General features: G+C 40.2%; 1 protein-coding gene across 6 annotated transcripts in view; it reads right to left on the bottom strand.

Annotated features, from left to right (window-relative positions):
• Positions 1–26453, bottom strand: part of TIAM2 (TIAM Rac1 associated GEF 2) — a 2099243-nt gene that overhangs the window by 33241 nt on the left and 2039549 nt on the right. For all 6 annotated transcript variants that reach the window (XM_044063392.1, XM_044063388.1, XM_044063400.1 and 3 more), the window contains one exon: positions 3008–3095. In XM_044063392.1, the coding sequence (XP_043919327.1) occupies positions 3008–3095 (88 nt within the window). The remainder of the gene's footprint in view (positions 1–3007; positions 3096–26453) is intronic.

Genomic DNA, 26453 nt, shown 5'->3' with positions numbered 1-26453 from the left:
ACCACAGCACAACCACCGTCCTTCTCTCTTTCACAAACCTGGTTAACCAACATAGAAATAACAACAGTTTTGTATCTGCAATATTCCTAGACCTCTCTGAAGCATTTGACATGGTTTCTCACTCCATACTAATAGATACTCTAACCTCTTTATCCTTTGCCCCTGACACTATTGCATGGTTTAAAAACTATCTATCAGACAGACAACAATCTCTCCAGTGGCAGGGAGTTTTATCACCTTTACTCCCAACCACCATTAGTGTACCTCAAGGTTCCATATTGGGTCCACTTCTCTTTTCTATCTTCACAAATAATCTGCAAACCTCTACCCTGCAGGCCTGACTCATACAGTATGCACACGATCCATCCCTAATCTGCTCAGCCCCATCTCTTACCGCTCTACAGCACCTCTCCCAAGAATCTTTTGCCTCAGTGGAAAGGTGGATCACTAATATCCAACTTATCTTAAATCCCAACAAAACCAAATTACTTCTATTTACCACAAATAAATCAAAAACCTCTCCACTCTCCTTCTCTATCTCCTCCAACAATGGAACTGCCATTTCACCCTCTCTCCACACCAAGCTCCTTGGTGTTAAAATAGATAACCTCCATTTTGTCATCCACATCTCTCAAACTATTAAAAAAGTACACAAAAAATGGGTTCCCTATACAGACATAAAAACTTTCTATCAGATCAGGCTCAGGTCACCCTAGCTCAAACCCACCTTCTTTCCACATTAATGTATGCAGCACCAATTCTGACTTATGTTAGAAGATCTGACCTGGACAAACTTGAGTCTTGTTATAACAAAATCGCCAAGTTTGCTAAAAACTCCCCCTTTAGAACCCATCATTGTATATTAGAACCCATCACTGTATACCTCTTGGGCAACTTCAGTGGCTTCAACTCCCACAGTTATTAACCTATCACCAACTAGTCATAGCATATAACAACCTAAAATATCCTGACAAAACTCCAGCTCTAAGGCAATTACTGGCTAACTATACACCAAATCGTCCACCCCGCTCTGCCAACAAATCACTCCTCTCTATCTCCACAGCAAACAACACAGCAGGTAAAACTCTATTTTCACACAGTATAGCTAAAAGTTGGAATAATCCCCCCCGTGACTTCTGCATCAAATGCCACTCAATTCAAAAACTCCCTTAAGGCTCATCTTATAAGCTCTTCGCTCTGTCCATGTGTTACATAATCCTAAAATATGCTACCTCCATCCTTCTCTTTTTCTCCTACTTCAGGCCCTCAGTAAGCATGGTAGTAATAAATTGTATCCCTTGACATACGGTATTTTGTTGTGATCTCTGTCCTTATTTTTCACAACTAACAAAATGTGCATATGTAACTATTGCTGATGAGAACTTTTTTTTATTTACTGTTCCTTTTCACAAAATACTGCTAGTATAATTATGTTTTTTACATTATGTATAATGTCATTATCTTGTATTAAATAAGTGGAGCTTTTCTCCCCGGGCCTCCGCTGTAAATGGACCTCATCCAGTCGGACCATCCCGGTTAACAAATGTAAAATAAATAAATAAAACCTAATAAAAAATAACAGACTATGTGCTGTGTTGTTTATTGTGATGACAGAAGTCCCAAGCTGTGCCATATACAGATGATGTGCTTCAGCTGATGAGTTAGACAAAGCACGCAAGGGAAGCAAAGAAAATGGAGAAAACCTCCTCGACTAAATTTAACAGGCTGCTTCGACAATGTACATGCAAGGAAAAGATAGCAGACTAATCTACACAAAAGTGTTAGAAACAGATCAGAGGGACGCAAGGTCCTGCAGATATGTTTTATGTAATGTAATAGATGGAAACTGGACTCAAGAGGGCACATTTTGCAGCTTTAGCTTGGAGGTGTAATTTAGAATGTTTCACAAAACAAATAAAACTGAGGTAGGGTCTTAAGAATGTAAAGTATCAACAATAAGCCTGAAACTTATAAATATGCTTGAACAGAGCTGAAAGTGGAAATCTATTCCATTTTATTTATTACTATTGGTTTATAAGCATTACATGAAATACTGGTTGGTTTTAGTTTTCATATTGTTAGTCGATGCATTATAAATGAGTCAGGCAGATGATCTGTTTGTTTATCCTCAGGCATGTTAATAGTAAATTATATAACACAGCCATTCATTTAATGCATTTTCAATAATGAGTTGTTTACTAGTCAGTGTTAGCCAAATTGTTATCTAGTAATCTATAGTAATATTGTACTAAAAATTTATGCTCCTGCAACACAGCCAAAGTGGTCTGTATGACATTTGTGAGTGTTAATAAAAGAACAACATGACAAAAAAGTACAAATTAAACAGCTGAGTGTTTAAAATGTTACCAGGATCATCACAAATATGAAAACAAAATATTTTGTAAGAAATGCTGAACATGGAAATACACCAACTTTTTCTATTTGGCTCTACTGTGCAAAAAGGGGTGAAGCACCAACTGCAGCCCATATGACCCAGGTTCAATTAACAGGCCTGAGGATGGAACAGTCTGACACAGAAGGTGAATAATGAGGCATCACCTGTGAGCTTCCTCCTGGGAGATGTATTGGGTGTACATGGTTGGAGCATGAGGTACCGGCAACCATACAGGGACCAGTTCTGTAGCACTAGCAAATGGGCAAAAATGAGACATCGCCATAGGCACAGCATTTCCCGTGGTACCAGCGCATAACTATACAGAGATATAAACCTAGTATAGTAGAGACTCTCAGTTGGGCAGTATGACAACCGTGGCACTCTCTGCTTTCCTCAACAGTCACAGAGGCATTCATGTCTTTATCTCTACAAGATCTTCCTGTCTAGTGGGATAGATCTGTATTACCCCCCCCCCCCCCATTGTGGTGACCCTAGGGACAGAAGGCTCTAAATGGAATACTAGGGACATGAAGATCAGATCAGCAGTGGGTGGCAAAAAAAAAAACCTCTTCTGTTTTCTATAACCTTAAAAGTAAAACAAAATAATACCACCTGCTGCATAACTGAAATATCGTCTCTGGTCTCCCCTCTACTTCAGATCTTGTGTGTATCAGCTCCCACATGCAGCTATTCTCTGTTCCTGTGCAAAGAAAAGTAAGAAAGTATATTTACAAGTCTTATTAAATATTTACACAGAAAATGCAAACTGATCAAGTTCAGATATTCTGTACTGACATGCCATACAAGCTTATCTTAATTATGAGCTAAGTTACAATTATTTTACATAATTATATAATTTCACTTTAGATAAGCTCAGTCGAGTGCAGGGATAAAACCATAACTATGACCCAGATGTCCTGCGTTACAAGAGTTGTGCTCTTGGTAGTGGAGGAACTAGTGGGGGTAGACAGATGAGAAATCAGGCAATGGGGCTTACATCTCTCTGGGGTTGGGTTGACGCATGTATCTGGTATGCAGACTCCACTCTCATTAAACAAATAAGAAAAAGCCTAAATGGAGAGGAAGGAAAGCAAAAAACAAGCAACCAATGGAACCCTGACGGGAGAGAGGGATGAAGATGAAGGAAAGACATATTCATGACACATGACTGACGTGTAGAAATACAGTTCATTGAAACTTTCTCAATGTGACAAATACACAGAAAAGTGTCTCTACTGAAATATATCCTACTTTGACATGTTGTGTCCTCAGTGTAGGCTGCATTAAGTTAAAAGGTGCATGGGAGTCCCCCCTTCTATAGGAGGCTCGGGACCCTCTAATCACAACGTTTATTGCCAAGCATAGTTTAATAAAACAAAACTATACATCAACCAAATCTCTAAAACCATGTATTAACATAAGCAAAACTGCACCTAGAATCTTTTACAGCAGTTCATATGCTTGAGGTGACTCCTAAGAAATTAAAAGGGAGTACTGGACAACCAGAAGTTTCTATGATAAATAAAGTTGGAGAGGTAAAACTGAGGGAGCTAGTTAATAATAAAAGTGCAAATTATGTACTACCTGATAGTGCCACAGATACACTTAAATGAAACCGGAGAATAAGATATTAAAAACAGCTATCACCTCATTAGAATGTAGGTGAATGACCATTCAGAACTGTTGTACTAAATTACATAGTCTGTTAGTCCATGACATATTGTTTGTCAAATGCCCAACCTTCTCTTCTAGCAGTAATCTGTTAGCGTCTACTCAGTTCACACAGCATTTCAAGCTGCTAAATATGTACACAATTTAGCAGCCTGAGAATAAAAATTCAAATAAATGCTGGGGGCAGTTCAGGTTGTGGGTACATGTTCAAATTACTTGTGGAAAACTAAATGGACCTCAACACATCAGAAAAATAGGAGCACTGAACATTGTTAGCTTAGAAAACTGCAACATTTTCCCAGCAGAAAAAGCAGCAGTTAAACCCAGATGCTGTCTGGAAAAAAAAAATTCTAGAATAAGGATTAAGACCCAAGTAGTGTCAACTACCAGAATGGATACAAAATCACAGCATACCTCAGAAAAGTACATTGGCAGAAGACAGATGAAACTACAGCTAGGTTAATGACTTATCAAAGGCCCAGTCAGTGACAAAGTCATTTCGAGCAGTGGTAATTTCAATTATCCTTACAGGGCAGTAAGGTGCAATTCTGTTGGAAGGGACATACAACGGGAAACGATACCAAGAAGCAGCCCAGGCAACAAGGTATTCTGCATTCGATTTTCTTTTCTGCAGAAGCCTATCAGGAGCAACCGTACCCCTGACACCAAAGGAAATGTCACAGCTGGCTGAAACGATGTCTTCCAAGATCCCTGCTATATGACACTACAGGGACTTCAGACTGGAAACAAAATTTATGCCATAAACTAATAAAGTGCAGAGAAACTGGAAGGCGGCCATTCAGTGCAAGCTACTGATACAGGTAAACCACATTGGTGCAGGCCACAAAAGGCTGATAAGGCCCTGTGTTTATTCCCACCTATAATTTAAGGCCTTTGCTGAACACCAGCTGTCGCATGTCTCACGAGTGCCACTTAACCCTGACTACATACCACTCATGGCACTGTGGAGAGATAAAAGCGCATTGGCAGTGTCAAACATTCCAATACACCATGTTCAAACAATAAAAGGGAACACCTTGTCACACAAATCTCCTTTAAACCCTTCTGTTTGAACATAGCATCTTTAAGAATCCACACTAAACAATGCAGCTACTTACATACAATGTCTCCTCCTCTGATTCCAGTACAGTAAATTCTTAAAATCACATACTTGTTTCATGTGCACACATACCACCTTAAGTATTAAAATGTACATATATTGAAACAGCTTTGTATGCAAGTGGAACAAGTCAATTCAGTGCATGCTGTGGCTATACTGAGACAGGAAATAGAGAATGCTTTTCTTTCTGTACTTAAAACTTTCCAGCAGCATCACCTCCTCAGATCGCAGACAGACTTAAAAACGTATAAATGCAAAGTCACGTTCAGGTACATCTGTATGTTTAACCAGGCCACTTCTGAGTTTGCCCACATTTTCTGATCATACACATCTTACATGGCTAAGATTTTTTTTTTTTTTTTTTAAGTATCATAGTTCCCTACCAAAATGAAATATGCTAGAATCGCATTGCCCTGTAACAAAGACACACAAATTCAAGTCAAAAATGATTTATCAATCAAGCTTCAATGCAATTATAAGTGATAAAATGCTGTAAAGCACATTTAATAAGTGTAAATATAAAAACATAGTTTCAATACAGTACCACAGTGCAAGTAACACTTTCATCCTTCCTACAACTTAATCAGTCTGAAGTGGCATTTCTTTCAACAGTTTACATAGGCATTAAAACCATGTCTGAATTATCTGAGCAGTCCTGTCACTTGTTCAACATCCTACTTTTCAAATACACTTGCACTATGTATGGGTGTGTGTGTGTGTGTGTGTGTGTGTGTGTGTGTGTTTTGTGTAAATATATTTTATATATATATATATATATATATATATATATATATATATATATAGAGAGAGAGAGAGAGAGAGAGGGAGATATATATATATATATATATATATATATATATATATATATATATATATATATATATATATATATATATATATATATATATATATATATATATATTCACTTTATATCCTTGAAATACTGAAATATTGAAATTCAGTACTTCGAAGCTATAAAGTTGAATTTTTGAAACCACAAAAACTCAGAACCGTGAAATTCAAAATCTCGCACACCGGAGATTTTGAATTTTGCGCTTCCACTGCACACACACACACACACACACACACACACACACCATCCTCCCCACACACAAACACAAGCTCTCTACTACATAAAAGCAGGGGGGCAATCCCCCCTGCACCACCCATGTGGGGGGCACCCCCCTACTTAAATATTCTCACTCCGAGGTCGCACTACACACAAGCTACATTCTCCTCGCACACACATATCACAGCAACAAAACACAATGATACACACCACAGCCCCTACCCAAAACTCAACACAAACACACTTACCTGAATTCATAACCACAGCGAAACCTCAGAAGTGCAAAATTCAAAACCGCCGGTATTCAAGGTTTTGAATTTCGCACTTCTGAGCTTTCACTGTTCTCAGGATTCCACTTTATGGGCTTGAAATACTGAATTTAGATATTTCAGTATTTCGAGCTTCTAAAGTGAATCCATACACATATATATATATATATATATATATATATATATACACACACACATATATATATATATATATATATATATATATATATATATATATATATATATACACACACACATATGGCATGAAGTGAAGAATTACTTTAATTTAATTATGGCTATAGTTAGTTTAGATACAGACAACATTTTTGATTCTTTGAACTGAGCTCACCTATTTAAAGCTTTAAAAATATGTAACAAAAGCTGTATTTTGTCCAGATTTATCTGGAAGGTTATAAAGTAAGAAAAAGAAAAAAAGTAGTACTGCTAGAACTGAATTCATTCTCAAGTCTTGGTGAACAGCTTCATGTAGTGGACCTTGTTTTTAGAAATTCTCACCAAGACAACACTGATATACAGAGTGCCTTTATACAGCATACACCAAGGAGAGAGGTAGGTTAAAAAATAAAAGACAGCTTGTCCCAGGACAAAAAAGTGCCCAATCCTGGTGTACAACACTGGAGCCTGGACTGAAAAAACTCAGGTCATGGAAACATTCCTACAACTGGGCTAGGCCAGGCTTAAATGTCCCCCTTGTAGAAGGGAGTAGTTGTCTACAAAAACCACAAAAGCTGACAGACCAAAAAAGAGAGAGAAAGATGACAAAATGGACTACTGGGGATAACAAATAAATTATGTACTGCTGCTATTACACATGAATCACAAGAAAAACTAGAGAAATTTGTACTGGGGAGGGCTTGGCATAATGGTTAAGGTCTTTACCTCGCACTACTCAGCCAAGCTCCTCGTGGTCCTGCAGAGTGGTGCTAGCAGCAGAGAGGCAAAAAGAGCGACTGCTTACCTGATAAAGTGTTTTTTTCCTGCTACTACCTGTGCGACTGTACAATCTAGCTGAAAAGCAAGTATTTCTGCTCATTTACCTGTTTTGAACTATTTAAAGATGTTTTTCCACCTGCACTTTTAAAGATTGTCCTATTTGTTGCATTTACCTGTTGAGGCTACACACTTAAGTGCGCTAGCCTGTGTTACATATTTATTGCGTTTTTCTGCTGTTTACTTACAAAAAAATTATCCTTGTTTCCCGCCTTTCCTGACCTAGAGTAGTCCAAATACAGGCTTTGCTGTATTCTGGACTTTTGGAAAGTTCCTGTGTTGCCCATTTCCTTTCTTGGATAAAGGGAGGCTTCTTTGTTCACCAGTGGAAGTGGGGAGCTTAGAGCAGCCTATCTATCCCTGGAGGAGTGTTCCCAGCACAAGAATCTGGCAGTCTATTGGCCGTTTTGGGCCAATTTCTATCTCTTTCAAGTCCCCCTGTATAAAACCCGCTTTAGCGCGGCTTTGTGCGATTTTGCGCATAGAACTGCTCTAGCTCTCAAAAAACACCCTATTCCTAATCTAAAGCCTGGCACTTGCTCACTAAAGCAATTAAATAAGTCAGCACTAAAAAATTGAAAGCACTACATCCTCACAAACTCCCCTCGAGTACCTTGTTCCCCATTGGCCCTTTTTTCAATTATAAAGGAGTTCCCTATACTATTCTAGCATGTCCAAAGGTCAGTTGTCAATCTCCTCTCCAGTCCAGCTGGTGAACCTGGGAATCTTGAGGCAATGTTACAACTGCCTCATGTACACAGACAACCCTCTCCTCCTTCCAACAAGTTCCAACATATGTGAGAGATGCAACCATATAGCCAAACTGGAGGCTAAGCTCTCTCAACTCAGTACTGGCGTAACCAGTCAGGAGGTGAAGGTAACACACACACTACAATTCCAGTCTCACATAGACCTACCACAACAGCAAACCAAACACAAACGCACAAAAACATACTCGGAGGCTCTAAATAAAAATCTGCCTAAGCAGCAGAGACCTCCAAAGCAGACATCCAAGCAACCACTACCCCAAAACAAAACACGTGCAACACATAGTTCACAAAGCCAGTGTGCCGAACAGTCAGAACCCTTAAGGCTAAACAACACACCTGATACACTTGTAATAGATGATTCCATCATCAGGCACACTGATGTCCCGCTCACCAGGCTGAACAAGGAGAAGGTCACGGTGAGCTGCCTGTCGGGTGCTAGGATCTGCCACATAACATAAGCACTCAGGTCACTCCAAGGCAAGTACAAATATGACTCAGTCATTGTCCATGCTGGTGTGAATGACCTGAGACGTACCTCCCTGGACTACATGAAAAGAGACATAGAGGAGCTCTATGAGCATGTAGCCCAGGCCGGCGTGACCCTGACCTTGAGTAGCATCCTACCCTCACCAAGAATGATGCCACAATATGAAGACAAGATTATCAATTTCAACAATTGGCTTAAGTATTGGTGTCATTCAAAGGGGCACCAATGCCTGTCAGCCTGGGATGACATGCTCGACAAGCCACGGTGCTTCGCTAGGGACTGCTTGCACCTGTCACCCCTGGGCTTTCGGATATTGGCAAAGGCTCTTGCCACCCCCATAGTGCCTTTTTTAGGCAAAGCTCAAAAGACAAACCCACCTCCATAGGTATCACAAGAGAAAAGAAACTAAGGGTAATGCTACTCAACGCCAGAAGTCTAAACCTCAAGATGGACGCACTCAAAACTCTCCTCAGCATGGAGAACATCGATATCTGTGCAGTAACAGAAACCTGGTTCAGGGCTCCCGAGAGCAGCCCAGCACTACCAGGTTATACCTCATACCATACTTTTCGGCCCCAAAACTCGGACTGAACCACAAAAGGAGGGGGAGTATCAATATTCGTCAAAGATACCCACACCTCCAGGTTGGTGGCACAGCACGAAGCATCGGAAACTATCCATGTGCAACTAACAGTGGGTAAAACTGCCTTCCAGTTTATAGCCTGCTACAGACCACCTTCCCAAACCCAGGAACCCCACACTCGACCTTCCTGAGAACACTGGAAAATATGAAGGTCTCCCCAAACACTGTTATATTGGGCGACTTCAACTACCCAAACATAGACTGGGAGCATTACTCTAGCTCCAACACCCTAGCCCAAAGGTTCCTAGAATTTATAAACTTAAATGCTATGGAACAACTTGTCACCACTCCCACAAGAGGGGAAAACATACTGGACCTGATCATCACCAACATGGGGACTCTATGCTCCAGACCAGAAGTGTATCCCTCACTGGTAAGATCAGACCATAAATTAAATCTCACTGGATATCCACATCTTGACCCCAACCCCTGCCCAGAAAACCACAGTGAAAAACTTCTCTAAAGAAAACTTCACACTCCTCAAAACCGAGGTGGAATCCTTCAAAGCCCCCGGGCCTGTGAAAAATACGCCCCAGACTGCAGAATCCTTTATAAACGCATTCTATGAACACCTTCAGGAATGCATGGATCATGCAATCCCAAATAAAACCAAGACCCAATCCCCCAAAGGCATGTGTCCTGTCTGGTGGACCCCAGCCATAAACAAACTATACAACAGAAGGAGGAAGCTACTGCATGATAGAGCAAAATCCCTAAAAGGGAAGGCATCGCTGATCAGTGTTAGCAAAAAACTACGGGCACTCATAAAATCATCTAAGGCTAGCTTCGAGAGAAAAATTGCACAAGACACTAAAGATAATCACAAGGCTTTCTTTAGTTATGTTAGAAACCTTGGTGGAAACTCCAAGATATGCTCATAGTTAGTCCAAAATGACAAAAAATACACTGAACCTACAGACATTGCCAACATCCTGGCTGACAGGTTCAGCGCACACTTCTCCTCCCCCTCCCCCGCAAAAGAGCAATTATCTATCCCAGCAGAGTGCTGCCCCCCTGACATCTCAGATGCTCAGGTGAGAGCCGCCCTCTCCAAAGCAAAAAACACAGCATCAATGGGACCAGACGGTGTCCCGGGCTGCGTTCTACATGAACTCCAAGAAGAGCTGAACCCCAACATAAAGCTACTGTTCAATCTGAGCCTTACTACAGGATATGTACCCAAAGAATGGCGTACAGCAACAGTGGTCCCTCTCCACAAAGGTGGTGCCTCAACGGATCCTGGAAACTATCACCCCATAAGCCTGACTAGCTTGGTCTGCAAAGCTATGGAGAGGATCATCATGGAACTCATAAATAAAGATATTGGGGACCTACAGACACTGGATCCTGCCCAGTTCGGCTTTGTTAAGGGCAGATCCTGCCTCTTAAACCTGGTTGATTTCTTTGAAACAGTCACCAAGGCCATTGACGAGGGGAAGGTGGTCCACACAGCCTACCTGGACCTTGCAAAAGCCTTCGATACAATACCCCACTCGGGCATCATAGATAAGCTATCCAGCTTAAATATAAACCCCTAGGTCACTAGATGGGTTGCAAACTGGCTCAAGGACAGAACACACAGACAGAATTGCTGGAGCCATGTCAGACTCCAAACCAGTTACAAGTGGCGTCCCACAAGGCTCAGTCCTGGGACCTCTCTTGTTCGGCATATATTTCTCAGAGGTACAGGCCAACACGGGAGGACTGTGGCTGACCAAGTTCGCAGATGACTGCAAACTGGGCGCCATAATCGACTCACCAGCTGACACAAGCATCCTCCAAAAGGGTCTCATAGAAACAGATAACTAGTGCCAGAGCCATGGCCTCAAGCTAAACGCCAAAAAGTGTATAGTCATCCCCTTTGGCAAAAACAAAGTGCCTACAAATTACCACATAGGTGGTAATCCATTAAGTACGGAAGAAGTAATTAGGGACCTGGGGACCCAAGTTGATAGCAATCTCTCATTTGACAACCACGTGGCCAAAGTGGTTAGAAAAACCTTCTATATAGCCCACCTAATCATGAAGGGATTCACATCTAGATCAAGGGAGGTCATTGTGCCTCTTTACTCATCCCTCATCAGGCCCATAATTAAATACAATGCCCCTTTCGGGATGTACCTTACCCGACACCTGCAGCAACTGGAAAGACCCCAAAAGTACCTCACCAAGAGGATCAAAGGGCTCAAACAGATGCCATATGCTGCCCGGTTAAAGAAACTCCAGCTGTACTCAGTTACATACCGCCTGCTTAGAGACGATCTGTGTCTGACGTAAAAAGCCATGTTCAACCCGGAATTAATGGACATGCTGCACCTCAGAAAATCCAAATCCCATCGAGCTACGTGCTCGAGGGACTTGAACCTCAGCACTGAAATAAATAGGACATGCTGGAGGGACAGATTCATAACCCAGAGGCTCCCTTCACTCTGGAATAGAATCCCAGTCCAAGTTAGGCAGAGTCCCTCACTGACTCTCTTCAAAAGAAATCTTGACGAGTGGATGGGAGATCGTAGGTTTACCCCGGGTATCACTTCTGTGTCACTGCTAAACAGAGGCACAGTAAACTAACCTCGAAAAAGGGCATAGTAAAATATTTAAAATGGGTGGCGAAAGCCAAACACACTCTGGCTAGGCTTACAAATGCCCTACGGCAGATAGCCTAGTATGAACCTATGAACCTAAATAGAAGGTACAGTGTTTGTTTCTGAGCGGATGTGGTTATTGGCTGGGATAGCAAGTCTGCAGACTGATAGCCTAGTATTTACCTATGAACCTATATGGACTTCCTGTTAAATTTTTTTGAGTTATCTCATCTATACAGCAACTATAAATCTTATGTTAAAATAGGTTTCTTTTTGGCTCAAGGGATAAATATTAAAAGTAAAAAAGAAAAAGGATGCACTTTGTCACCAATACTATTTATTATGGATGGCACAGTGGTGCTGTCTTAGCACTGTCTCCTCACAGCAAGAGGTCTCTGGTTCTATTCTCGGCTGGAGTGCCTTCTGTGCTGAGTCTGCATGTCCTCCCTGCATTTATGTGGGTTTTCTCCGGGTACTCCGGTTTCCTCCCATGTTACAAAGACGTGTCTACAGTGTTTCTCCCCGGGTCTTTGCTGACAATTGGCTTTGTTTGAAGTCGGACTTTCCTGGTAAATACATGTAAATAAATAAATAAATTATTGCCATCAAGCCCTTTTCAAACTTAAGGCCAATAATGAATAAAAGGTCTTGAGATAACACCTACATGTCAATTCAAAATTTAGTTGTTTAAAGATGACATATTAACAGTTGATATTAATCAAAACATGAACATTTTAGAGGATTTCATAAATATATCTGTGAGAATTTCTAAGTTGAAGATTAACTCTGGCAAAACAGAAATTATTTTAATTAATCATAATAACCTAGGTAACATAAATCAACAGTGAACTGTTGACTAGGATAAGAAAGAAATTAAATATTTTAAGTGATGCCACACATCATAATTATGAAAGATTAGTGTTTTTTCAGCTCATGTAAAAAGATAACTAAAAACCCAAGTAAAAAGGTGGTAAGGCAGAAAACAGGAACACAACCAAAAAGCAACTACTGCCTTAGAAAGATTACCACATATGACTACAGCACATCAAAAAGGACACTAAAAAGTTATGTCAACAAAAAAAAATGTAGGAATGTTACTTTTTCAAACTCATACCCTTCTTGTATGAAAACCTGGGTGGCTTGAATATTTCCAATGAACCAGGCAACTGTCTGGAAATAATGTTTTTATACTATAACAATCACTATTATACTCCAAAACAAATCGCTGAGGAGAAACATTTTTTTAATCTCCAATCCTACATAAACGTCATATCCACAAAGAATGAGGATATATCTTGAACCCCATCCAGTAGTTACTTCATTAATAATATTCATAAGCAACTGATTATTATAGTATAAAAACATTATTAGTAAATATTGGAATATATTTAGACAGTTGCATGGTTCATTGAAAATATTTAAGAACTCCTCTTATTTTTCATACAAGAAGGTTATGAGTTTGAAAAACTTGTATGAATTAAGTAACGTTCCTAAGGGTAACAAAATTAATGGTAAACCAGACTCACATAAATGTGCCAACTGTAAGCAATGCCCCTATATAGCAAATTAGGAGGTTATAGTAATTAATAGTCAGAGACAACTTAGGGTGCAGAGCTACTATAATTGTAATAGTTCTGGGTTAGTGTACATTAGTATTTGTGTATGTGAGAAAACTGAAACGGCCCTAAAAAAACTTATATACATGCATGTTTATGACATACAACATAATGTAGACACTAATTCTCTAGCTAAACATGCCAGAAATTGTGCTAGTAGTTGTTTTAAATTTTATGTTTTAGAACAACTGCAGAAAAAACCTAGATGTGGGCAATAGGAAGATTTGCTTGAATAAAATGTAACTATTTTGGCCATTATCTTTTCAAGGGAATAGGTTCCCAGGGTTGAACAAATTGATTTCAATAGTGCCTATGCTAAAATTAAGATCAGCTAAATTGTAGTAACCTTATACGTTTATGGTTATGTCTTACTTTTGTTTTCTAGGTATTAGGTTTTTAATCATCTCCTGTTGTCAGTGTATTAGGTGTCCCTAGGGTTATTGTGCTCCATGTGTGTGCATTCATATGCATCATATTATACTGTACTGCATATATACATTTAATCTATGTATTACATATTTTTATATATATACATATATATATATATGAATGATATACAGTAATTAGTGAGGACTGCATCTTTAAATTTTTAAACTTATTGATAGCTCTTAACTGATGGTTCTTATTTGGCAGTTTATATAAAAGGTGGGTGGTATTTTGTGTTTCAGTTCTGAAGACGTCTTTTGAATAATAGGACAAAAGCACTTAACTTGTTTCGTATTTTAATAAACATTGGTCAATATTTCAACATTTTTTTGTCATTTATATTTAGCCTCCTGGATGATGTGCTGTGGTCATATGTGGTAATCTTTCTAAAGCAGTGGTTACTTAAGCAATAACCGACAACACTGATGTGGTATATTAAAATTTACCCATGGTTGGTGTGGTTTAATCACGAGGGCGAAGCCAGAGTGATTAGTAAATCTTAATATACCACACCACATAGTTGGTTACTGCTATTATACAATGACATTATTTAAAAAAAATATGTACTTACTTTTCTTAAATAATGTCTTTGTATAATGGCACCATGCTGTCCTTTCATGGTTGGTATATATCCTGTTGCTTTTTTTTGGATGTACTGAGCATGCGTTCCCATGCATACCCAGGGCATCAGTGCTTTGGAATGGAAGCAACCAAGAAAAGAATGTCTCCATTGCTCCATTTTTGTTGTCTTTTTTTTTTTTTTTAAGTTTCAGGCAGTTTAGGGGTAGGAGAGACACAAAATGGAGGAAATACAAGGAAAATCAGGTGCGTGTCTTTAGTTTTGAATTTTGTACCTGATTTTCCTAGTATTTTCTCCGTCTTCTCTGCTATGGCCGGAGTCCGGATTACATTTTTTTTTTTGTTAAAATAAATAAATAAATAAATAAATAAAAGTTACAGTATACACCAATGGAAAGTTCGGGCGACTTTTTCCATTGGTATATGCTAGGATTTACAGCGGGCACTCTGACTGGGCTGACTGATCTGCGTGCTCATTTTGGAATATTAATGACAAGTCATTGTATTATTTTCTATTATATAGAGAAAACAAGTTGTCGGAAGCACTCACAAAAACAAATAATCCAAAACCAAGAGTGCAGGTAGCTCAGAGAGATAAAAAACGAACTTGCCGAACTTTAAAAAATTTATATTTTATTCAAACCAACAGTTGACAAAAATATTAATGACAAGTCATTGTATTATTTTCTATTATACAGAGAGACTGAGTATATATTATTTCTCCTTTGAAGACATATCCATCCATCCATTCTGAACCCATGTGCAAAAATGGGAAAAAGGGGTTGTGGGTTTCAATTCAACAGTGAATCATCTAAAGCAGTGATGGTGAACCTTTTAGGCTTGGCGTGTCAAAAATTCGGAAAATGCCTATTTTGACTGCTGGTGTGTCACCCCCCTTCCCAAACAAAAGATAAACAATTCCTTACATATTCATTTATTTAAGAAAATACAGTCCAATCATGTGTGCTGCTATGTATTACAAAAGTAAAAGAAAAATCAGTGACTTACAATAGGAAAAAATTATATGCTCACTGATAACTGGGTTTAAAATAGTGCACCAAAAATTACCCTACTTTTAACAGTAATTTTGAACTGGAAAAAATATGGAACACATTGCATTTGATTTGATTAACATCAACTAGTGACATTTTCTTTGCTGAATTTTAATAAAGTGCAGGGTCACATATTTCTTTTATTTTTGTTCAATCAGTTTCTTTGGTAACTTGTGTTGGCGAACGCTGGTTTGTCACCTTTGACATGCATGTCATTTTCGCCATCACTGATCAAAAGCCAAGGTTTACACAGCCGAGTGGCTAGTCCTGCTGTGACAATTTTTCCACACCACATATATTTTGCATTTATTTTATTATTTATTGACATTTGTTTACCAGGAAAGTCCAACTAGATAATAAATGCCCACTTTCAGCAGAGGCCCAGGGAGAAAAGCTCAAAACAGTTAGAGAACATCAAATAAAACAGTAGTATAGAAGCAATTAAAACATATATATTCAAGTACATGTAATTTGACTCTGAAATATATAGAATACAATAAAGCATGAGGAGACACCAGTGATGTAATAAAAATAAATTAAAAATGACAATTAAATATAACATGACAGATAAAATTATCCTACATTCCTAAAGTATTATACATCATTAGGAATTTTATTAGTACTAGGTAAATTAATTAAAAGAAAAAGTTTAATAATATATTTTTGACCAAGGGAGGCATTGGGTGTCAAAACACTGAATCTTATTCTATAGCTTTAGTTTATAAAATAATATTTTATTTGTTAGACCCACTTTATGATGCTAGACAGAAAGCCTTACATGAATGTATTATTTTCTGTGTCAATTTTAAATAATCCATTAAATATATAGGACATAGTAACAATTTACCCAGGCTTTAAAGAATTATTTAACCATATAGTATTGTTACTCAATCCCTGTACACATCAATAATCTTTTTAAGAAATTCAGAAAATAAAAATTGGATATTTACAATTTTTACTATTGTATTTACACCCACAATTTTAGATAACGCAAATTTGGATAATATCTTAGCCATATAAAGTGCAGACTTGTTTTTGGTTTGAATGTTTGAAAGGGCATGAAATACTTTTACCTAACAAAAAGATATTACTATGTACAAAACCCAAATGATTGGACAGCAATTCAAAATATATTAGAAATTATTTGCAAAACCAAATGAAAGATGTATCATATGGTGATAAGGAACTGTTGCCTCCATTACTAGTTTGTCACAAATTATTTTAGGCAAAAATTTTTGGATAAGGACTGGATCATCAAAACTGCAGAAATTATAATATGATAAGTATTTGACTTTGACATAATCTGTTCTAACAACCTCTTTTTGATTCGGAAGACACTGTCATTAAAATGTATACACATACTTTTTTACTCTTTCTAAGACAAGCAAAATGTATAAAATCCAGAAATATAACTGTTGAATATGTGATAGAATGGGGAGGGTAGTGAGGGCAGAGTTAGGGTTACCTCCTGTCCCACTTTGTTTGGGACAGTCCCACTTTGGGCAGTTTTGTCCCACGAAAAAATCTAAAAAATGGCAGATGACCTCAGATTTTAAGACAAAAAATATTAACTAAGTTTTCTTTAATAATTCCACAAAACAGTTATTTTGTATCTGAAACACCTAAATATTATACGAAATAGTATAAGCAACTCATATGTTACAAGAATAAGCTTTTATTTGGGCAAAAACAGTGAAGTTCTGTCCATTGCACTGGCCGTGGGTATGTCTGTCCTGAACAATCACACATTTCTACAAAATATGTCCCACTTTGGGCATTTGAAAAGGTGGCAACCCTAGGCAGAATTGAAACATGTTTTCTGTAGTTATGAGTTCTAAGGATCTTAAAGAGTTTTGGTTAAGAACCAAAGTTTTCATGAAAGCATCATTACTGACAAATATCTTTTGAACAAATGGTTACATTTTATTTAAAGCTCCAGTTACTAACTGTATTCAGAAATATCAACATGCCTTTTTATGAAGTTTATAACTAAGAGCTAGGAAAATCACCAAAATTAGAAAAGGAATACAACATCATCATTTCATGGGTTTATTTCACTAAGTTCACACATACATGCCACAACAAATGTGTTATACACACACACACAGACACACACACAAATACAGGAAGTTTACCCAGAAGATGACAACCTAAGTGCTGCAAGCATTAAAATTTATAATGTACAATGAAAAAGTCTCAGTAGCTAAACATATAGCATACTCGCTTTTGGTGCTGGAAGATCAGACGGCTGTGGGTTCTATTCCACACCAGTTAGTTGGATTAATTTTCCAATACTAAGTGCAACATATAACTGGGGTGGCTGCACTCCTGACTGTGCCATCATTCTGATGAGACAGTAAACAGAGGTCCTGTCTGCCTGAATTGGTGGTAGCGCAGATCCCACAGCACTTATCAAAAAGAATTAGGGGGTGCCCTGGTGACCTGGCCAAATTTCCATAAGTCAGTATCAATATCATCTTGTGTCTCCCCTGAAAAGAGGCCACTACTGAACTAACCTGGTCAACAAAATGTAAATAAATAAAAACAAACAGCAAACAAATTTGCACTAGGGTTCCTTTATAAGGGATTCAGGCGAGAATTTATAAAGATGATGCTGTGCCTTCACCTGTGGCTGACTACAAGCATCACTGCCTCTAATGCCATTTGGAAATCCAAAGTTGATATAAGTATATAAAGCTGATACAAGTATATTTTTATCTGCTCTGTTTCAGTGATATTTAACAATCCTGTGCTGCTCTTAGGTTGTAGTTTTAACAGTATTCTGATGTGTTTTGTGAACGTATCTCAGGGTTTAGTTCCAAGGTTTCCTTACTTGTCTACTTTGGTTCTGATTCAGTCCTCATTTTTTGTACCATCCACCCAGCCAATTGTTGTTGTGTTCTTAAAACTTGGTGGCTTTTGAGTTGCCCGCCTCTACTATACATTTGATATTGGACACTCCTCGCAGTCCCATCAAATCAGCTCATTCTTTTGTCTACAGTGAGATCATTTGGGAAGGCCCACTCCCCTTAGTTTCTTAACCTTGAATTACCTTCTGTAAAAAAAAAAAAAAAAAAAACTTTATTCAGCTGGTTTTACTGTTTTTGTCTCTCTTCCTACTTTATTACTTCATCTTGCTTTTACTGCTTGTTCTTAAAGTGCTCAATTGCATTTATTCTGCTGCATTTATTACTGCTTGTTAGTAGCCTGACTAAATTGTACTTGTTACTCTAAGTGTGGTAGTTTTGGTTAACGGACTTCAGCTTCAGGTCAGTTATTTTACATTAAGAAGGTTTGTGGGCTACACTCTTGTGGAAAGAGAGGGTAGCATCTGCCCTTCTGAGCTGAGAATTGCTGGGTGATGGCCTATCATGACTGTTGTTCTAAGTGTCTTCATTCCGGTTTAATTATTTGGGTTCCAAACCAGTTACTTTACATTAGGAAGATTTGTGGTCTAGACTCCTATGGCAGGAGAATATAGCCTACATCCTTCTAAGCTGGGAATTGCTGGTTGAAGGCTCATTGTGTCTGTTATTCTCTAAGTGTCTTAGTTCTGGTTTAAGCACTTGGGCTCCAAACCAGTTACTTTACATTGGGAGGGTTACGGTCTGGATTCTTGTGGAAGGAGAGTGTGGGAGAGTGTGGCCTGAACCCTTATAAGCTGGGAATTGCTGGTGAAGGCTTATTGTGCCTGTTATTCTAAGTGTCTTTATTCTGGTGTATACTTGGATTCCAAACCAGTTACTTTACATTAGGAGGATTTGTGGTCTAAAGTCTTGTGGCAGGAGAAGATAGCCTACACCCTTCTAGCTAGAAATTGCTGGTTGAAAGCCTATTGTGTCTGTTATTCTGAAGTGTCTTAGTTCTGGCTTAAGCACTTGCGCACCAAAACCAGTTGTTTTATATTAGGAGGGTTTGTGGTCTAGACTCTTGTGGGGGGAGAATGTGGTCTACACCCTTCTATGCTGGGAACTACTGGTGAATTGCTGAATTATTTAAACTGCTTTCTCCTGTTGTGTGTCAGGTGGAACTCTAAGCCTAGCCTCAGAGGTACCAACATACCTCTCACCCACTTGCCACTCCTAAGTGTGACCTCTTTTCCTGATCATATAAATTTATCTATCACTATGGATGGACAATTTCCCACAGTTTCTCCTACCAGCTTGGTCAACATGGGCATCCTGAGGCAGTGTAACAACTGCCTCATGTTCACAGACAGCCCTTTACCCCTAGTCCACACAAACACAATACGTGAGAGATGCAACTATATTAAGAACCTTGAATCCCTGCTCTCTCACACACCAGTCAGTACATATGACAATGGGCGGGTTTGTCAGTGTGCACACCTCACATCCTACTCCACCCAAATCCACATTACATATACCTACATATGTGGAGGTCCTCAAAAGAAACATACTTCAAACACCAGAGACCACCCAAACACAAACACGCTACACACAGTACTTTCTCTGCAGAACACATAACAGCACATGCACCAGTCTCACTGGTCAGACTCTTAAGGCAAAACACAAAAGCAAACATATTAGTCATAGGAGATTCCACCATGAGACACACTGATGTCCCTCTCACCAGGCTGGATAAGGAAAAGGTCACAGTCAGCTGTTTGTCAGCTGCCAGGATACACCATTTTACACATGCACTCAAGTCTCTCAACAACAGGTACTGTTATGACTCTATCATAATCCATGTTGGTGTGAATGATTTGAGACGTACCTCTCTGGACTACACGAAGAGAGACACGACTCAGCTCTCAGACTATGTTCCTCAGGCAGGTATGTCCCTAACCTTAAGTAGCATTTTACCTTTACCTAGGATGATGCCTCAATCCAAACAGAAAATGCCCAACTTCAATACTTGGCTTAGCTTCTTAGGTTCATAGGTTCATACTAGGCTATCTGCCCTAGAGCATTTATAAGCTTAGCCAGTGTGTGTTTGGCTTTCACCACCCATTTTAAATTAATTTTGCTATGCCCTTTTTCGAGGTTAGTATACTGTGCCTCTGTCTAACAGTGACCCAGAAGTGATACCCGGGGTAAACCTACAATCTCCCATCCACTCATCAAGATTCCTCTTGAAGAGAGTCAATGAGGGACTCTGCCTAACCTGGACTGGGATTTTATTCCAGAGTGAAGGGAGCCTCTGGGTTATGAATCTGTCCCTCCAGCATGTCCTATTTATTTCAGTGCTGAGGTTCAAGTCTCTCAAGCGCGTAGCTCGATGGGATTTGGATTTTCTGAGGTGCAGCATGTCCATTAATTCCTGGTTGGACATGGCTTAATACGTTAGGCACAGATCGCCTCTGAGCAGGCGGTATGCCACTGAGTAGAGCTGGAGTTTCTTTAACCGGGCAGCATATGGCATCTGTTTGAGCCCTTTGATCCTTCTTGGTGAGGTACTTTTGGGGTCTTTCCAGTTGCTGCAGGTGTCTGGTAAGGTACATCCCAAAAGGGGCATTGTACTCAATTATGGGCCTGATGAGGGATGAGTAAAGATGCACGATGACCTCCCCTGATATAGATGTGAATCCCTTCTGGTATCATTCTAAGGGGATCTACCATCTGTCAGCCTGGGATGACATGATCGACAGCCCTCGATGCTTTGCCAGAGACGGTCTTCATCTGCCACCCTTGGGATTTCGACTACTGGCCAAGGCTCTTGCCACCCCCACAGTGCCTTTTTTAGGCAGCATCTATAGGATAAAATTCCCAATGTAAAAACTCCATCTAAAAACAACCTCAAGGTTATACTGCTAAATGCTAGAGGTCTTAACATGAAACTGCACTCACTAGAAGCAGTCCGCACTTTGGAGGATACAGACATTTGTGCAGTCATGGACATCTGGTTCAAGGCTGCGGAGAGCACCTCAGCCATACTGGGTTACATCACCTTCCACACTTTCGGACCTCAAACTGAAGGCGTGAAAACTAAAGGAGGCAGTGTATCAATATTCATTAAAGATAAACACACCTCCAGATTGGCTAAACAGTATGATTCCCTGGAGACATTTCAGGTGCAATTAATTGCTACTAGGGCACCTATTCAAGTCATTGCCAGCTACAGGACCCCCCTCCATGAATCATTACACCCACTCTGCTTACTTAGATCTACATGAGTCTATCAAGATGCATCCAAACACCATTGTTTTGGGTGACTTTACTCATCCACTGACTGGGTAAATTACTTTTGCTCAAAGTCACTTGCCCAAAGATTCTTAGACTTTGCTAACTCCAATGCCCTGGGATCAGCTGGTTGACACCTCCACAAGGGGTACCAACATCCTGGATCTGGTGCTTACCAATCTGGTGGAGCACTGTAGCACCCCCACATTGAAGTCCTCCTTTGTGACACATGACCACATACGAGTCTAATTTAAAGTAACTATTACACCTGACTCCCCCAATAGCACCAACTAAACTAAAAATCTTCTCCAAAGCAGATTATAACCTCTTACGGAATGGTATAAACGGAATCAATACACCTTCTCCCTCAGATGAAACCTGCAACTATCGCAACTTCTACACCAATGCTTTATACAACACCTGTATACCTGCACTGACTTTGCCATACCTGATAGCACCAAAACAAGCTCCTCAAGGAAAAGCAAACCTGCTTGGTGGACAACTGCCATTAACAGGCTTTATAATAAGAGGAAGAAATTGCTGTCCAACAGTAGGAGAAAGTGAACCCTCCTAAACTAGAAACACCCCCTCCTCAGCTTAAACAAGCAAATTAGACTTCTTGTGAAGTCCTCCAAAGCAAACTACAAGTCCAAATTAGCTTCCTCAAAAAAGGATAACCACAAGGCATGCTATAGTTACATTCATAACCTAAAAGGAAAGGTTCAGATTTGTCCTGAACTGGTAGGTAATGATACCACATATACTGAGCCTGTGGACATAGCTAACCTGTTGGCCTACAGGTTCTGTGAAAACTTCACTCCTCTGTCCCTACTGCACGTACCCCATGACATCTCTACCACCTGTCCCCTACCTTGCATCTCTAAAGAACAGGTCATAAATGCCCTCTCTAAGGCCAAAAACACAGTATCTATGGGAGCTGATAACATTCCAGGCTGCGTCCTACATGAGCACCAACATGAATTAGCAACACCATTGGGTAGTCTTTTCAATCATAGCCTAAGTGCCGGCTTCGTACCAGCTGAATGGAAAACAGCTACTATTACTCCCTTGCACAAAGGTGGTGCTTCTACTGACCCCTGGAACTACAGACCTATTACTCTGACTAGCCTTATCTGCAAGGCTATGGAGTGAATCATCATGGACCTCATCAACAAAGACATAGGTATCGCCAAACACTTGACCCTACTCAGGCCCTGGATGAAGGGACATCTGTGCATACAGCCTATCTGGACTTAGCCAAGGTGTTTGACACTATCCCCCACTCAGGCATCATTGGCACTCTGTCCCAACTAGACATCAACCCTTATATCATTAGATGGGTCACTAACTGGCTCACTGATAGAATTCATATAGTCAAAATAGGGGAATCCACCTCCAACAGCAGACCTGTAACCCAGTGTTCCACAGGGCTCAGTCCTGGGACCTCTACTGTTTGGAATCTATTTCTCCGAAGTACAAGCAAAAAAGTACAGTTTTGTACCTACCATAAATGTAGATGTTCGAGTGTATACACTGCTACAGTCATTACACTTGGGTTATCCTGCCATCAGGCGGTTCCCAGTCGGCCTGAGTTCCAAAGTCTTGGTCTGGCGTCGGTTGCTGTTGCCTCTTCCCTGATGTCAGTGCGACAGGGGTATATAAGATGCAGCCGACGCCATTTTCTTCAGTTTTTCTTGCCCCAGATGTCAGGTGCCCCCAAATGGGTAGGCAATTCAAACTGCTAATAAAACATAGATAGGAAAAGCAAACAACAACTTTTAGTTACCAGCAAATACTCCCCGTAGGTAGTAAAGGGTAGTAGATATAGGTACATACCAGCAAGTAAGAGGGGAAAGGAGGGAGGGTAACCTGGACTGCAGCAGTGTATACACTCGAACATCTACATTTATGGTAGGTACAAAACTGTACTATGTTCGTGTTACACTGCTGCAGTCATTACACTTGGGTAGAATCCCAAAGCTGAGGTAGGGTGGCTGGTTCTATAAGGCATTAGGTGTGGCTATAAGGCCCTGCAGCACAGCAGTGGTGAAGCCAGCTCTGGATTTAGAGTATAAAGGCAGATGGTAATGCTTGGTGAAGGTATGCACAGAACTCCATGTTGCTGCTTCCAAAATATCCTTGGTAGGCACTCCTCTGAGGTAGGCAGTTGAAGTGGCTGTTGCCCTGGTGGAGTGAGATCTAATGCTGCTAGGCATAGGTTTCCCATGGTGTGTGTAGCAGAAACGTATGCAATGTCCTATCCATTTTGAAATTGTCTGTTTTGAAATGGCTTTTCCCTGTGCTCCTGCATATGCTACCAGTAACTGCTCAGATTTTCTGAAAGCTTTGGTTTTGTCCAAGTAGAAGCGTAACTGCCTGTGAATGTCCAAAGAATGCAGTAGTCTCTCCCCTTTATTCTGTGGTTTTGAATAAAAAGTTGGCAAGTGAATAGTTTGGTTTAGAGCCACACTTGAAACCACCTTTGGCATAAATGTAGGGTTAGTTCTTAAGGACACCCTGTCCTGGTGGAAAATGAGGAAAGGTTCCACTGCCATTAGTGCCTGTAATTCTGAAACTCTTCGAGCTGATGTTATTGCCAGGAGCAGAGCAGTTTTCCAAGAAATATATTTTAATTCTGCTGTGTTAGCTGGCTCAAAGGGAGGTAAAGTTATTTTTTCCAAAACAAAGTTGAGGTCCCAAGTTGGAGTAGGTGCTCTACGGGGTGGTCTTATGTTTTTAGCCCCTCTGAGGTACTGTTTTAGCAAAGGATTAGAGAAAATTGGTGGATCCGTGTTGTAATGAGCAGAGATGGCAGAGGCGTGGATCTTGATGGATGAAAAAGAGAGGCCTTTGTCCAGTATCTCAGTTAAATATTGTAGAATCTGAGGAATGTTTGGGACAAGAGGGTCAAGGCTGTGAGCCTGGTTCCAGGCACAGAATCTCTTCCATTTATCCGAATAGGCTTTCCTGGTGCTAGGCCTTCTGGCCTCCAGAATGACATCCATAACAGCTTTGGAGAGAGGCATTGCTTGCTTGACTAAGGAATTTTCCATGCAGCTAGGTTTAAGGTCTTTAGATGACTGAAGTATCTGATTGCTGTGCTGAGTCAGCAGATGTGGGATTTGAGGCAATATCCAGGGTGGTTCTTGTGCTAAATTCTTTAAGATTGGGTACCAGTGCTGGTGTGGCCAGTCGGGAGCAATCAGGATCATCTTTGGCTCTTCTTGCCTGGCTTTTATGAGAACCTTTGGAAGGAGAGGTAGTGGAGGGAAAGTGTATACTTGTAGGTTTTTCCAGCTGAATGAGAGGGCATCCACTTTCCATGCTTGTGGATGGTAACTCCTTGTGCAGAATTTCTGTAGCTGGCAGTTCACTGGGGATGCAAACAGATCTATGTCCGGGCTCCACCATTTCTGTGCTATCATTCTGAACATTTATGGGTTCAATTCACATTCATGGGGGTCCATGATGTTTCTACTTAAGTCATCTGCCAGTGTGTTTTTCTCTCCTGGCAGGAATTGTGCTTGTAGATGAATTTGATAGTTTAGAGCTGTGTTCCACAAGGTCATGGCTTGTCTGCAGAGGGGGTAGGAGTGAGTGCCCCCTTGCTTGTTTATGTACCACATAACTGTGGTGTTGTCTGTCTTTAGTAATAGTTGTCCTGGATGCAGCAAGTCCTTGAAAGCTGTAAGGGCATTTTGTACAGCTAACATCTCTTTTTGATTGATGTGAAGATGCCTTTGTTCTGCGGGCCACTTGCCCTGAATACATTTTCCTGCCACGTGTGCTCCCCAGGTGTAATCCGATGCATCTGTTGTCAATGTTTGCCTGGCTGTGGGTTGAGTAAAAGGCTGTCCCTTGTTGAGGTGACAAGCTTGAGCCCACCATCAAAACTCCTGTTGAAGGCAAGGAATTACTGGTATAACTGTTTCCAAGCTTTGACAGTGTTGAGACCATACACTCTTTAGGTACCACTGTAGTTTCCTCATATGCAATCTGGCATATGGAATTAGTAGTATGCAGGATGCCATGTAACCCAAGGCCTGCAGAATTCTTCTTGCAGGGAGTTGGGTTTTTGTTGCCATCAATTGAAAATATTGAGTCAGTTGTCCTTGCTTGTCTGGCATGAGATAAGCCATCTGGGCCGTTGCGTTCAAGCTGGCACCCAGGAATAGTATCTCTTGCGAGGGCACTAGTTTTGATTTCTTTTCCTATACTGTGCACCCCAGGCAACTTAACTTTTTTACAAATGCCAGATGCTCTAGAAGAATGTCCTTGCTCTCTGCTTGAACCAGGCAGTCGTCCAGGTACGGATAAATTTGAATTCCTGTCTGCAAAATGCAATTACTGGTGACAGGCACTTTGTGAAGACCCTGGGCACAGTAGATAAGCCAAAGAGCAGTGCAGAGAATTGATAGTGCATTGAATCTGCTATGAATCTGAGGTATCTTCTGCAGTTTTGTCTGATAGGGACATGCAGGTATGCCTCCTTGAGGTCCAAGGTTACAAGCCAAGCTTTCTTGCCCAGCATAGGAAGAAGCTGCTGTAGTGTCAACATTTTGAATTTGGGAACATCCAGGTAAGTGTTTAGAGAAGAAAGATCCAGAATAGGCCTCCAGG

This window comes from Protopterus annectens, chromosome 1.part0 (genome assembly GCF_019279795.1).
Source record: "Protopterus annectens isolate FY-2018-M chromosome 1.part0, PAN1.0, whole genome shotgun sequence".
Lineage (NCBI taxonomy): Eukaryota > Metazoa > Chordata > Ceratodontiformes > Protopteridae > Protopterus > Protopterus annectens.
This window is presented reverse-complemented; position numbering and strand designations above follow the sequence as displayed.